This window comes from Scardinius erythrophthalmus, assembly GCF_964197995.2.
Source record: "Scardinius erythrophthalmus genome assembly, chromosome: 2".
NCBI classification, from domain to species: Eukaryota; Metazoa; Chordata; class Actinopteri; order Cypriniformes; family Leuciscidae; genus Scardinius; species Scardinius erythrophthalmus.
The window spans coordinates 60054606-60070736 of record NC_138222.1 but is presented as its reverse complement, the minus strand read 5'-3'; the positions used below and the strand labels follow the sequence as shown (position 1 = coordinate 60070736).

Here is a 16131-nt window from a genome sequence, read left to right as displayed (position 1 = left end):
TCTATGGCATATTGTCTACAAGCTGTTTTACTTATGTCTTTCCTTCACTGAAACACTGATTGAGCGATTACATGAGATATATGTAAATACATATGTTTTTATTCATGTTTGGCCTGGGTTTTTGTTGCATTTACACTGTTCTGACCACTAGGGGTCACTGTGGAGACAGGATTTGGATTTGCTTCAACTGTTTCAGTGTAATAAAATATTTCAAAATATCAATTAATAACTATGAAATTAATAACTTTCATAATAAAACAATATAATAGGTTGAGATCAGTGAATCAGACCACTGCATGTCTATCATCTGTTCAGATTTTCTCTTGCAATTTTTGCCACAACAAATGTGCTTTAGAAACTTAAAGTTAAAGCAGCCAGAATTATTTTTTTTTTTTAAAGTCAAGAGCCCAACTGTTACGAGTATGTTTGTGTGCTCATGATCTGTGTCTTGTTGTTAGATTCTGATTGGCTTCGGATCCTGACAGTCGGCTGGGATTCGTTCGTCTCCATGACGCTCTGCCGGAAGCTGGCTATAAAAGGGCGACGCCAGCTGTCTTTAAGGAGGGGTTTTGGCTGGGCTTTTGCTGTATGTGCGCGCGCGCCCTCGTAGAGACTTATTATGTAGCCCTGTGTCCCTCATTCGTCATTATTTGTTTCTCTATTTAGTTCTTTAAATCTTGTGTCTAGTTCTGATAAGTTACAACGGTGTGTTCTCGTGTTCATTGAAGAGCAAGCTAGAATGTCACGTGACATACATCGTGCTACACTTAGGTTCTTTTTGATGTATTAGTTCATTAGTTTAGGGAGTGTTGCCTTGAATTGTAGTTTTTGTTTGTTAGTTAGTGGAGGTAAGTTAAGGCGTGTGTTAGCACGCCGAAGATGTTTTTTTTTTTGGATTTTTCTTTGATTTAGCTAGGTTAGATTTCAGGGTTATAGTTAGAGGTGTTTTGTTTTGTTTTGTTCTTTGATTTGGGCAACACTCGTGCTCTTCATTTTTGTTTGGTAAACTTCATTGTATTTTCCTTTATCTACGTTGACTATTTATAGTCAGAATCATTTGAAGTTTGTTTTCTCACTATGTTTATGGGCTGATAATATGAATAAATCTATGTAGCCTAAATCTTCTGAATTCCTTTGCATTATTATTTCCCACTTTTTGCGTTTTACTTAAAGATATTTAGTTGCAAATAAATGTCACACCCTTAATGTCCTTAGACAATATTAAATCATCTTGGGGTTGGTTAAAGCAGCCAGAATTATTTTTTTTTTTTAAAGTCAAGAGCCCAACTAAAACAAACACTGATCACCATAATGGTAACATCTTTATTATTTTCAATAAAACATCAACAACTAAACTTTTGTAAATTCAACAAGAACTTTTGTTTGAAAGAAATAGTCAAATTGGATTGTAATAAGTGAAGATGCTGAGATCTTGAGAGATCTGTTAGTGTTTAAAGTTCTGTTGGGATTAAAGTGTTTCTGTTGTGTGAGTTTTGTGGGTCACTGTTGTGCAGAAGAGTAGAGCCTGCGCTTCAGTCAGGAGAAGACCAACACACACTGATGATATGCGGCATTGCTTTAAAGGCAGTAACTGTGTTGTTGTCAATGCAGTGATAAATACATGAGCTCATGTGCTATGCTATTGCTAGCTAACGGTTAACTGCAAGAACATTACATATTACAGAGAATGTTTGATCACAATAATCCAGGATATATCTGTAAAACAATAGTGTTTTTCTATAAAATGTTTATTGAAATTGTCTTTAAAAGTTTTTGTATTTTATTCAGATTAGGGTCTTTTAGAGCTGGTGGCGCATCTTGGACGGTGAGGGCGTCGAGGAGAGCTGAAGTCAGGTCAGCTTTATGGAAATGAGCTATGATGCGGTTCTAGCAAAGAAGAATAAAAATGTCTCTTTAGTCAAAAAGGTTCCTGACCCCTGACCTAAAGTGTTTGAGTGTCAAATCAGACTTTGTTCATGGGCAGATAATGAAGATCATAGTCTGGTAATAATGCAAATTAGTTACATTTTTGCGTAGATAAGTTACAGAAGTGAGACTGGAAACACTGACGACTCGTTTCTGCAGTTCAGAATCTATTCTTTTAGGAGACAATAACTTTATTTATCTGCACTTTGATCTTTACAATTTTGCAGACCTTTTACATTCATAAACAGCTTCATCACTGCATGACAGGTAATATTGAAAAAGCATAATTGGGCTTTAAAGAAATGAGCAGAAAACAGATACTGAGCTTTATTCAGTAAGCAGTTCTGCATCTGAGAGAATAATGACTAAAGTGAATTGCTTCAGTTGTCTTAAGAACAGATGTGGCTGATACAGAAGAATATAAGAAAAGTGCTGAAACACAAATATGGATTTTAAATGAGCAACACAGTTGAATATGAACACTCACCTGATACATTCACTGTAACACCATCACTGAAGTCTGATCTCGTTGCTTCACAGCTGTACTGACCACCAGCAGACACAGATATGATGTTGATGTCGATGACTCTCTCTGTGTGTGAGATGTCTGAACCATCTTTAGTCCATCTGTATCTCCACTGAATGTCTTCTCTCTGTATCTCACATGTGAGAGTGACTGTTAAAAAAAAACTGAGTGTTAAAAAAAGTATTGCAGTATCAAGATCACTGTCATGAACTCAAAAAAAAAAAAAAAAAATAGTTTGCTTGTGCTGATGATTACATTATAAATAAATAAATGTATTGTTAAAACTAAATAAAATATTTATATTTAGTCCACATGTATGATATGCTCTTTGAATTAATCAAGCATGTTCAAATTACAGCTTGTCCAACATTTACAATATTTACTGTACACAAGTTAAATACATTTTCAATAAGACTAGTCAAGTTGTGTTATGATACCATGAAATTAATATTCCTATTAATGTTATTTACACTCTTAGAAAGGATGTGTTAAAAATGACTCAACCCGTGTTAAATTCTTAATGCGTGAGCTTTGTTCATTTTAACTCCTTTATAGTGTTAATGAATTTAAACACAGTAAATGTGTCAGAAAGGTCATCACAAAGATGTGTAAACATGTAACATTAACATATGTGCTGTCCTTGGCCACAAACATTGTGTTAAAAAACATTACAAAAGCCCTAAAAATATTTAAAAATCTAATTCATAAACTTTCAGCATATAACAATAAAATAATTGAATTTTAAGCATTAAAAAATAAAAAAAAATATCCAACATAAGGCAAAATATTTAAAAATATGTTTTAAATATTTAAATGATTTAAACTTGAGTTTCTCAGGGGCAGGAGCTCAGATGTAAAAAAGGGGCATCTAGAACTATTTTTAATGTACAATAATCAGATTAATTGCAACAAAAAGATAGACGTCAGATAAAAATAAACAGTAAATAAACCTTTAATCACAGCAGCTTATTTGATTTTTAACAGGAATGAAAGTGAGGCTGTGGATAGACATCTTCAGTGGGTTTTACTGTTAATGTGTTTTTGGATTGTTCTGCTGACGAAACACTGAAATAATATCTTTCCAAGAAATTTCAGTAGGCAAAAAAACCTCAGACAATATGAGCTGTGGAAAATTATAAGTGATCTATGAGCTTTAATAACAGCTTTTAACAGCGGATGTCATTGAAAACGGTAGATTTATCCCTCACAGCCTCGCTTTCATTCCTGTCATGGCGCAGCTCTGCATAAGGTCTATAAATTACTTTTGAGTGATTTATTACAAAAGTGCATAAAATATGCTAAACACGAAGCTTGAACACGTGTGTGTGTGTGTGTGTGTGTGTGTGTGTGTGTGTGTGTGTGTGTGTGTGTGTGTGTGTGTGTGTGTGTGTGTGTGTGTGTGTGTGTGTGATGCACTTGAACAGTGGTTCTCAAAATGTTTACACCAAGTAAAAATACACCCACAAAATATGTGGCTCACCAAGTACCACCATAATGACCAATATGAAAATACAGTAGAGTATAGGCCTAACTATTACAGCTCAAAAATGAGGCAGTTTTATTTCTAATAAGAAAATTTATTATTGCCAGCCACTTTAAACATTGTAAAAACACAGATTGAATATTAACACTGCACTGTAAGAATTGATAAATTAGGAAATTCCAGACAGTCTGTTTCTGGGTTGACCAGACCCTGAGAGGACAAAAGGACCTCTCTGGAGATTACCATTTGAACTGGCCCTCGTGCACCATTAGCCGCTTTCCGACCAAGTAGTTCTAGGAACTGTCCACTTCTAAACAGTTCTAAGAACTACTCTCCCCCAAACTCGGTTTTGCTGTTTGCGTTTGCACTGGCCAAGTGGCCATAGGAACTGGTAGGAGGGGTAAGGGAGTGACGCAAGCACGATGACTTTTATTTTGACGGCACGACGACTCCAAATGGACTCCAAATGGAGTTCCTAGAACTAAAATCGTTCCTAGTTCCTGCAGTGCAAACACGCCGACATCCGGGTACTTTAGCCAATAGTTCTAGGAACTGTGAAAAGGTTCCTCCGGTCGGAAAGCGGCTATTGAGACGAAAGTCTCACCTCCGAGTCATCCTAATCTACATCTCCTTCCCTCTCCCCTCACCCCTCTCTCATGCTCAGACGATCACCTGATTTCTCCCAAGAAAATATATAGTTTAATGTGAATGATTATCACAGAGTATTTTCATGTTTGGTATCGTTTAAAATGTCACAGTGCGACTGGTACAAATGTCTCATTTCAGAATAAGTAAAACACAAGGTAATAAGGTTTTTGAAGGTTTATGGATAACTAGCATACAAGGAGGGGTTGGCCTCTAGACAAATGGTCTCCCTACACCCAGAGGTGCTACCTCTGAATGCAAATTTCTTTTGTTAGCACGTTTACATGTAAAAGAGGTCTGGCTATTTAATGAGATGCAGCAGGGAGATCGGGGCCTTTTCTGTACTTCAGATCGGTCCATTAGGCTGAGAGAGATAGATCTCTCAGCCTCACGTATTTCTTAAAGTTGGGTTTGCATCTTCTCTCTATTCCAGAGCATTTGATGTTTGTATCGATTATCTTTGAATTGATTATGAAATTGACATGATACATTTACCTGACATAATAAATCCTAATGTGATTATTCTAACTGATCTTGATGTTCATTTAATGGTTAAAAGGAATAGTCAAACATTCACCCACTCTTAGTGAGGCACAGATATTATTAAAACCCTTTCATTTATGGAGTCAGATGAAATAAACGAGAGAATACATAACTAAATGTTGTAGCAACACTGGGTTGTACATTAATATTAATATTAGCTCAAATGATCTATAGGGAATTTTAATAATTAATCATGAATATGATTAATATTTTACATATTACAGTTACATTAATTTATCGAAGCTGAAACTAGATCGATATATGAATGATTACCATAACGGGTTATGGTTCGTCATTACTACATCAATAGTCTTATTTCAAATCGAAGTTATGGGATAACTTTTAATGGAATTAATTTAGTTATCAAACAATCTGTTTGTCCAGCAAACATTAAACGTAAGATTAACTTCAACTCTCAAAGAAAATTATCCTTCTTACAAACGCAAAAAAGAGTATTTTTTCCTGGCCTTGAAAAAAACCCAACTCTCTCTGTGTTTGTAAAATTAGGTTACTTAAATCGTAACAAGATAAAGCATGTAGCTAGGATCAGCACTTCATTGACTATATGGTTATGAGCAGACAGACAGAATCAATCGAGGATATATGGAATTTTAATAATTGGACTAATACTACATCGAAACTACGAGTATACACAGAGTAAATACATATATTTACAACAGAAACATATGGACGAAAACATTACAAGACCAAACGGATAACAGATATCCGAGAGAGAGAGAGAGAGAGAGAGAGAGGGGGGATGGGAGAGTGAGAGAGAGGATGGGAGAGTGAGCGAGAGAAAGTGAAAGCAAAAGATCATCTGAAATGATCACAGTAAACTAAATCACAGACAGTAACCTTTTAAAAGACAACAAGGAATCAAATCACATTAAAGTTCAATAAACTTATCTTGCAAGATGGTTCTCTTTGTTGCTGAAGAACGCAAAGTCGTGCGTGCGTCGTTAGGAGCAACGTGCGTGTGTTTCCTTAAGAAAACAGGGCTCGCGCTCTCGTGTCTTCCGGTGAGCGCGGTCGCGGGATTTTCAAAAGAGTCTTTCTCTTTGAGTTGAAGTTGCCTGCTGCGTTTGCTTCGTTGAGTCCGAAGACGCAAATAATGAAAAGACGTAAAGAAAATAAAAGAGAAAACGGAGAACGCTCCCAAAAGGGAGCCATATGGATCTTCTCGCTGACGAAGAGGGTTCGTGAAAGTGCTCTCGAGAAAGTTCTGTGTCTGTCTCTTATGGAGAGGATGGGCTCACGCCTGCTCCGCGTACTTGAACCAATCCTCTTAGAGTATCTCGAGCGGGAAAAGTTCTTCTTTGTCTTGTCAAAAGAACTTATTTGCATAGTTTATGATGGTATAACATTCAGTCATTTCTACCTCGGAAGATTGTACACACAGAACAATACATTTTACTGTAATCTCCTATGTACGGTTGGTTTAGTCACCGCAAGACGGTCAAACAGACACCAAGCATGACATATAAAAGTAGAAGAAACATAAAGTTACATTAATATGCAGAAATACACACATTTAAAGTTTCCTCACACGACTATCAAGCCCTGATATCGGCTACTATGACACGGGAAAATCCAATCCATGTTTATACATTTCTTAAGTGGTTATAGAAATAGAAAATGTAGGATTTAAGTAGGAGTAAAGATTAACACTTTAATTCTGCTCCACTGCCAGAATCTCAGTGAGATTCCTGGCTTGCTGACATTCCATTAAGGTCATAAAACAGCAAAGTGGGGGGGAAGGCAATTGCCAGAGAGTTCTTAAACTAAACACTTTTGATTCAAGATTACACATTAGAAAACTACATCTCTATTATAAAGCAAAACTAATCACACATGCATAATGTAATTGTACATATATCAAAAAGAATATCTCTAAGTTCTAAGTTAAACACAAAGGATGTTTGTGTGTGTGTGGGGGTGTGATGTCACGTAGCAGGAGAAAGTTTTGTTATCTCTTTGGTGCAGAGAGGAATGTTAGTTTCAGGTTCTGGAGTGTCTCTGAGGTGCAATTAGTGTCGTAAAAGTCCATTTGCTCCAGTCTCTCTGGAGCCTGGCGTATGATTTGCAATTTTGAAGTCAGGAGGTTACAAGCTCTGGTAAGCTTAGCAAAGAACGTTTTGGACAGGAATGTGCTTCGAAAACACAGAGTCCGAATTGGTTAATTCAGAATCAGACGAACGAATGATTCAAATAGCCCAGTCGCTACAATGTATTGTAAATTTAACCAACCAATACTTTGCATGAGTGAGGACAGAACACGTGATAACCTTCCCCGTGTATTGGTGGACCGGCAGATTGGACCAATATAGCGGGCCCTACAGCACTGTGCTGCTTACATACAGGTAAATAAAAAACTTAAATAATGATTAAATTAAAATGTATTGCAGTATTGCAGAGTCAGCTCGCTCTGTTACTCCGGTTATCTCTGTATGTATATTTTAGGCAACAATAAAACGAAATATGTTATAAAACACCACACTGCCTCTTTTCGTTTTAATTTAAAGAAATCTTAAACATTATAGCCACACCAATGTGGTTCAGGCAACTCGTATTGATTATATTCAAAGGCAATATGTGCATTTGTACTAAACAACAGACGTTGCAGTAAACAACATTACAGATCATCTTCGTTGTATTAAAATTTAAAATGACAAAACTCAACCCAGTCTCTTTTTGATAAATTTCAGTTTTATCAATATTAGCCATTATAAAAGTATAAGTAAATGGTACAAGAAGCTAAAAAAATTCAGTCAAATTTACAAAGTCAGCGCTCTAGTCTAACCATACAACGGTAAAGGTAAATAGCTTATAAAATTATGAAACTTCACTTAGCCCTCAGCCAAAAGATTGGCCAGGGAACAAATTATAGATTCACGAGACCAAAAATCGCCCGTTAGATATACACAAGAAGAATTATATCTCATGTTTAACCACTACAGAGACGCCAGAGTCAGCGGCAAACGTCAGAACGACTAGCCGAGGAAAGGCTGCTCCAGGCGGGGTACATGAGTGCCGAGCGCCCGCTGATCACCTGGATCTCACAACCTGGATAAAATTTTCATAAATCTTTATAAATAAACCACAGATTTGAGCTTTAAACAACTACATTCTCGCCTGAAAAACTCTTAAAACTACATTTCATGATACAGAAACAGTAGTATTATATTTCAACTGTGTTAAAAAATGGCGCTTCTTATGTTGTCATTCTCCTCGGCGCAGCCTATGCTCGTTATTAGCTGTCAATCAAGCTGTCAATCAAAGTTAACCACACCCTTATTTGTCATACATTTTATATCTAAATACGATCTAAACTAACGAGTTAGAAAAAAATTCACCCCCCTCACAGTTGTCAGGCACTCGGAACCTATCGAAAAATACAATAAAAGTCCATGGGACCAACCTGTGAAAACACAAATTTATGCTGTGAAATCGGACATTTTAACATGTCTATGGACATTTGCTCCCTTTTGGGACCTACCCCTAGCGGATTTTCGATGTACTACAGTTTTTCGCACTTCCGGGTAGGCTTCTGATCACCGTTTTACAAAAGGATTAATAGTTTGGAGTGAAGCATACGTACAATTGGTAAGTGACAAGGTTTTATGGAGTTATAGTATGCAACATACGAAAGTTGATTGAGTTATAGGCTAATGTTACCACGATGTCTTGGAGATTCAACCAGATAACAAAATATGTCTGGAAACGACACCTCCGGCCATTTGGTTGGGTCATTAACCCAGGGGCTATCATAACCTATTGCATAATTTTACAATGTACCGTTGACGGTCGGCAGGCGTCAATGACTCGCAATACCACATTTTTGTCATTCAAATACACACGATGTTCGCAGTGTTTTCCCCCACACCGACTCCACCCTTGCCAGGCCCACAACTATGACTAGATGCCGACTGTATGTATATCATAGACAGTATAAAAAGTGGACAGAGCCATCTCATTGGAACTCAATTGAGACAAGTGAAGCCCATTTTTAGCGATTTTTTTTTTTAGCACTTCCGTTCCTGACGCGCAGACTCAAACCGACTCAAACTAAGCTTGATGACGTGAGCAACCTGTCTGACAGATAAACCTGTAAACCTTCTAGTAGCTGTGTGTGCAAACTGCCAACGTTAATCTTGCAGAGACGGCGAGCTTGAGCAAAGAGTTCTTTGGCGTGAGTGAGCAGGAGTAAGTATTCTGATTAATTATTTTGACAGTATAATATACAGTATCTATGGGCTTCTCCCTTGATGTCCCCCCGATTGCCTGCGAGCTTCTCCTCCTGTCTGTACGGTAATTTCTCTACTGTGCGACAGAGAGTCGAGTGGGTATGACGCAATCGTTAGCCTATTTTTACAAAAACTGTTTTTTACGGGGCCATAATGTAACATAGAAGGTAATGGAGCCCTTTATACATTGTCGTGTTTCTTTAGAAATAAATAATGGACAAATGGAGTCTTTAAACGCCTCAGATGTAAAGTTATTCGCTGTCAAAGTGACGCCAAAATGAATGGGAGTCAATGGAATGCTAACGCAAGTGAAGTTCTGCTACAAGATGGCAGCACGCGGCCGGCTTCAACTTCCGGTCGATGGATTACCCGCCTGATGTATATTCGCAATGGGCGGCGCCATGTTAGTTTGTGCCTCAGACACAGTTCAGAGAATCGGATCTGTTGGATTTACAACACGTGAAATCATCCACTTCTCCCGAAATACATTAAAGTAAGTGGCCGGTGAACTGGGAGAAGAATAGAGTAAACTTAAAAGTTACTTACACAATGTGTTAGTATCTGATATGAATAAAACGTGTCGTCTAATTATAATGGAAAGGATTTTTATTGCCGCTTTCATAGACATCAGTGTGTATTTTATAAACTCTACATCAGTGGACACAAACTTTTCTATCGTCTGAAACTGCGATTTATAATCCAAAGTGACTTAAATGTTCAAATCTACTTTAAAGCAACACTAAGTAACATTTTTTACCTTAAAATAATGTTTCCAAAATTGTATCAGTGGTTCATCAAGTCGTAACAGGGTGAAAGGCACTTCTGGATTCGCTTTGCAGCTCTATATCTGCTATAACCACACTATGCAAGTTTGCCAAACTGGGTCACGTTTCTGTAGTTCGAATGAGACATAAGAAAACTACAAATTTGACTTGCTTTACGTCAAGCATTACAATAGTCATTATTTCGTTTTTCTTCGTTTCTGATGTCGCAATACATCATGCTTTCATGAAATCATGCAACATACTCTACCTTGTCTGTGGACATCGTTCATTCCAAAGCCAATGCTAGATGAACAGTGAGCGTGCGTGCGACAGTAGGCTGCGGGCGGCGAAATTATTTACGCGGTAATGGACAATTCTGCTTCCAACCTGTAGGGCAACTGTGCATTCTCAAGCTCTCTGAGTCTCTGATGGAGAGTTTATTAAAGATACAGCATCATTCAACACTAACTCAAATCAACACAAATACAATCAGGGGCCGTATTCACAAGACACCTTAAGGCTAAAAGTAACTAACTTGCCGATTTAGGAGAAAATCTTACAAATAATGGGCATGTCTGTCCTAATTTTAGGACTCCTAAATTTTTGCTCTACGAGTATTTCCCAAAGGTTTTTAGCGCTAAAATCAGCTCCTAAATCTGTGAAAAGTTAGGCTTAAGTCAAGAGGACACCTCAGTCCGATAGACCTATAAGTATATTACCAGTACTATCAAAGGCAATGGAGAAAATTATCATAGAGCAGCTTACAACAATCTAAATAACTGTAAACCTGCTTTAAATCACATGCAATTTAGCTTCAGGAAGAACTATTGCACAGAAACAGCCGTTTTGCACTTCACAGAAAAAATAAGAACACAACTTGATAAGGGAGGAGTTGTTGCCGCTGTATTCTTGGACTTGCGTAAAGCCTTTGATACGGTGAATCATGATGTCCTTATTTCCAAGCTTTCTAATTTAAATTTTTCAGCACAAACACTAGCATGGCTCTCATCTTACTTGTCAAATTTAGGATGTAGTGTGTTAGAATTAAAGATGCACGCTCCAGCTATATGAAAGACACAATGGGCGTGCCTCAGTGATCTGTATTAGGTCCTTTACTTTTTAGTCTTTATATTAATGATCTTCCACAGCACTGTCACAGTGTTGATATACAATTATATGCCGATGACACTGTTTTGTACACACATGCAAAAATGCTCAGCTAGCAGCTGAGAAATAGACTCATGCCATGCAAGGTGTTGTTGAGTGACTTAAGAATCTTGTCTTTCCTTGATTATCAGCAAGACAAAAGGTATGTTCTTTTATAAAACCAAGGGCCAGATTCAAACTGCAGACATTTTAATTAAAAATGAATCAATTGATATAGTTACTGATTTTAAATATCTTGGTATAATTTTAGATTCGAATCTTAACTTCAAGAAAACTAAAATATAATTTGGCAAACTTTAGACAGGTTAGATCGTCCCTCCCTATGGATGTAGCCACAATATCTATGCATACTTTAATTTTTTCACATATTTCATACTGTATCACCTGTTGGGGACAGGCCAGTGAATCTGCCATTAGACCTCTAGAATCATTATATAAGCAAGCTATAAAAATCCTTGATAAAAAGCCATTTCGGTACCACCATTGCAAGATCCTAGAGAAACCCAATTTATTGAGTTTTGAAAATTTTAGACTTTTCAAACTTGACTCTAGTGTATACGATTCTACATGGCCTGGCCCCTGCATGTTTATTGTTTTTTGTTTGCAATCGCCCTGTAATTTCTGTAAAATCTACCAGAATAGTGTCTATTTTTGACTGCAACATAACTTTTTGCCGTTCAACCTTTAAAGGGGTCATATAATGCCATTTTTGTACAAGCTAATATGATTCTTTAGGGTCTAAATTAAAAGTTTGTGATATACTTTAATTAAAAATTATCATTAGTATTGTAAGAAAACACTCATTTTACCTGGTCAAAAACAGCTCTGTTTTCAGCACGCCGTTTAAGTGCATGTGTCTTTAAATGATAATGAGCTTTGCTCACCCCGCCCCTCTGTTCTGTGCGTACACAGTTTGTTACAACCATAACACAATAACCATAACATTGTCATTATAAACGTGGGATTATGAATTATATTGAGAACGTCAATATAATGTTGGTACCGAGCAGCTTCTTAGCAAAACCAGCTTTACTGACCCTCGTTTGTGAAGCAGTCTGGTGTGTGAAATGATTCGCGCAAACATGAAAGCATTGACGTTAATCGTGGGGAATATTCCCTTCGAAAACAAACTGAGCCACTGTGTCTTCAGCGTTTCGGATTTAGGAGCATCAAAATGATGCTGTGTTCCTTATTACACCCAAGAACAGAACACCACAATCACTTAGACGCCATTCTGCTCATAGACAGTGCTCCAGTATCAACAATGACCGCGCGCACTATAGAGCTGGTAAGTCCCGTCCCTTCCGCTAACCCCACTGGACCTCTATGTTGAAAAATCGTGAGAAAATAATTATTTTCTGGTCCCGTTTGAATTTTGCCATGAATGTGAACATATGTTGTCTGTGAATTTTTAATATAATTTTTCGTGTGAAGAATGCTACAATTTAGCGGGTAGAAGTTTGATACGGTTAGACTTTGTGTGAGAGCACTTTGTGGACTACAACTCTTCGCTGCTTTCGACGCGTTTCAGACGGGAATCTGAAGAAAGAACAGCCCATTTGGTTTGAATGGTGACATTTGGGTACAAAACACACAGGCATCTCGATCTGTCTCCATAGATGATCGCAGCATTAGCACCGTGATTTGACAAGTGGAGGGAAAATGTGTTATGGGGTGACGTCACATAGGCGACATGTAGTCTTTCTCGTTATGTCTTTTCCACAACTGCTAGCCAAAGAATCATGCAATATACTGTCAAACTCGTAACATGAAAAATTATATAAAACATTCACAGACAACATATGTTCACATTCATGGCACAATTCAAACGGGACCAGAAAATAATTATTTTCTCACATTCACTTGCATTGACGATTTTTCAACCTAGAGGTCCACTTGGGGTTTTATGGATGGGCGGGACTTACCAGCTCTATGATGACTGACAGCTCGCTCACGAGCGAGGGCGGGTCTGATTTGAAACGCTGCTGTCAATCAACAATCGTGGGAGGGGCGTCCGACCGTGTGACGTCACACGGTCGAACGGCTTGATTAGAGACAGGGGAAAACATATAAGAAGATTTAAAAAAAAAACATTGGATGGATTTTTAGCATTTTATGATGGTTGTGTACAGGCACTGCCAACACACATTTCAGTACAATCCACTTGTAAAAGTGCATGTACCATTATATGACCCCTTTAAACAATCTGCCTTTTCTTTTAAAGCCACTACACAGTGGAATGCAATAACAGATGACATAAAGAGCTGCAGTTCCATTAAGAGTTTTAAATCACAACTGAAATCTTTTCTGAAGACCACTCAAATCTGTACCCACTGACACTGATGTGGTGCTAACAAAATGTGTTTTGTGTATGTGTGGTTAGGGGGTGGGGGGTGGGGGGTGGGGGAGTGTTATTTGTATGTTTTTTTTAATGGACTGCAGATGTAAATTAGCCTGTGGCTAACTCTGATACAATGCATCAAATGGTAACATTTATGTTGGAAATTGTACATGGTCCCTAATAAAAATAATAAAATAATAATAAAAAGTCACTAAAACCAAAATCACAAACAATCCTAAAATGGATGTTGCTGGAAATCGTACTCGGTTACTAACGTAACCTCGGTTCTCTCTAGAAGAGGGAACGAGTACTGCGTTGAAAACGCTACGGGAAAAGTCTCTTTTCACGAAACACTGAAGCAAAAATTATCCTTTAATTTTTCATATATGTAAAACGCGTTGCGGCAGCAGCAGACAGCTGAAGCAAGACGGCTTGTCTGCTCATTGGCTGCTCTGCGGCAACTGCATAAGCCTATCGAGCGCAGGCTGATGCAACATCAGACCAATGAGGGCGCTTCGCGCCCTCCTCGCCACTTCCCGCCGAGACGGGCGTGGCTTACCTCTATAAAAGGAGCTCGAGAAGGCTGATTCACTTGATTTTGATCGCCGAAGCGAACCAGAGTGAACCAAACGCACGGCAAGGGAACGCAGTACTCGTTCCCTCTTCTAGAGAGAACCGAGGTTACGTTAGTAACCGAGTACGTTCTCTTACGAGAGTTCTCTCGTACTGCGTTGAAAACGCTACGGGAACCCCTTGCAAAACGCCGTGCGTGCTGGGATAAGAACACTGATCACCGGAAGCTATTTCAGGCATACAGTGCATAATCACCAGATAGACTCACACAGAGTCAGGGAATAAAAGGGGGGGAGCCTTAATTCCCTATATTGTAGCGTCCGCAGGCTTAACATGACCTCACAGGGAGAGTCTAAAGACAGGAGGGGTTTCCTCCGTCCTTACATAGACATGTCCACAGACGCGAATATGACATCACATAGCCAGGGTAGGGAGCCTGCACTAATGTGGGAAAACGTGGGTCTTACACAGTTCTGCCCAGTATAGTCGGTAGCGCATTGCGCCTGTAATTAGATTACGCCGACAAAGCTTAGCCTGTAAGGCGGGAACCTCTAGGTTATAAAACCTGATAAATGTAGACGGAGAGGCCCAGCCTGCCGCCGTACATATATCCTGTAAGGAAATCCCGCTGGACCAAGCCGACGAGGAGGCAACGCCTCTCGTAGAGTGCGCTCTAACTCCCAACGGGCATTGAATGCCCTTGGCAGTATAAGCCAGCGCTATGGCGTCAACTATCCATCTGGATAGACTTTGTTTCGAAACAGCCGTTCCTTTGGAACGTCCGCTGAACGAGACAAAGAGCTGCTCTGTCTGTCTAAAGGCAGCAGAGCGGGACATATAAGTTCTTAAAGCCCTAACAGGGCAAAGAAAACTCGAGTCCCCTTCCTCACTCGACGCCGGCAGGGCAGCCAGGGAAATGACCTGAGCCCGAAAAGGCGTGTTGAGGGATTTCGGCACATAGCCGTGCTCAGGTTTGAGTATGACTTTAGAGTCATTAGGACCAAACTCCAAGCACGTCGGGCTCACGGAGAGCGCGTGCAGATCGCCTATGCGCTTCACTGAAGCGAGAGTCATCAAAAACACTGTTTTGAAAGACAAATGTTTGAGGCTGATTGACTGGATAGGCTCGAAAGGGGCACCTTTCATGGCCGCCAGGACCGTAGAAAGGTCCCACATAGGGACTGACGGAGGTCTGGGTGGATTCAGTCTCCTAGCTCCCCTGAGGAAGCGGATGACTAAATCATTCCTTCCTAGTGACTGACCCAGCGTTGAACCGAAGAACGCTGAAATAGCCGCCACATACACTTTGAGCGTGGAAGGGGATCTGCCCTTATCCAACAGCTCTTGTAGGAAGGAGAGAACCTCCGTTACCTCACATTCGAGGGGTGAAAGGCTCCGAGCTGTACACCAGCCGGAGAAAACCGACCACTTTGAAGCGTAGAGTCGCCTGGTCGACGGCGCTCTAGCCTCCGTGATGGTATTCATGACTCCCTCTGCGAGACCAACGGGTATCCGTTGAGCGCCCACACATGAAGGGACCACAGTTCCGGGTGTGGGTGCCAGATCGAGCCCCTGGCCTGCGAGAGGAGATCTCTCCTCAACGGCACTGGCCATGGAGCGATGTCTGCTAACTGCATCAGAACTGGGAACCATGCCTGGTTCTTCCAGAACGGTGCTACAAGCAGCACTGGGCATTTCGTTTTCCTGACCCATTCCAACACCTGAGGCAGGAGGGAGACGGGGGAAAAGCATATAGCGGGCAGCGCGGCCACTTTTGGGACAGCGCGCTGTCGGTCTTTGAAAAGAATGCGGGGCAGTGAGCGTTTTCGCGGGACGCGAATAGGTCCACCTCCGCTATGCCGAATCTCTCCCACAACAGCCAGACTGTTTGTGGGTGTAGAGACCATTCGCCCGTA

General features: G+C 39.6%; 1 protein-coding gene across 1 annotated transcript in view; it reads right to left on the bottom strand.

Moving 5' to 3' along the window:
* Nucleotides 1-905: 905 nt before the first annotated feature.
* LOC308705365 (cell adhesion molecule 2-like) overlaps nt 906-16131 on the bottom strand; it is a gene marked incomplete at its 5' end in the record, with an annotated part of 57162 nt that continues 41936 nt past the window's right edge. Inside the window, one exon of the mRNA XM_081390332.1 lies at nt 906-2602. Coding sequence (XP_081246458.1) covers nt 2379-2602 — 224 coding nt within the window. The 3' untranslated portion in view covers nt 906-2378. The remainder of the gene's footprint in view (nt 2603-16131) is intronic.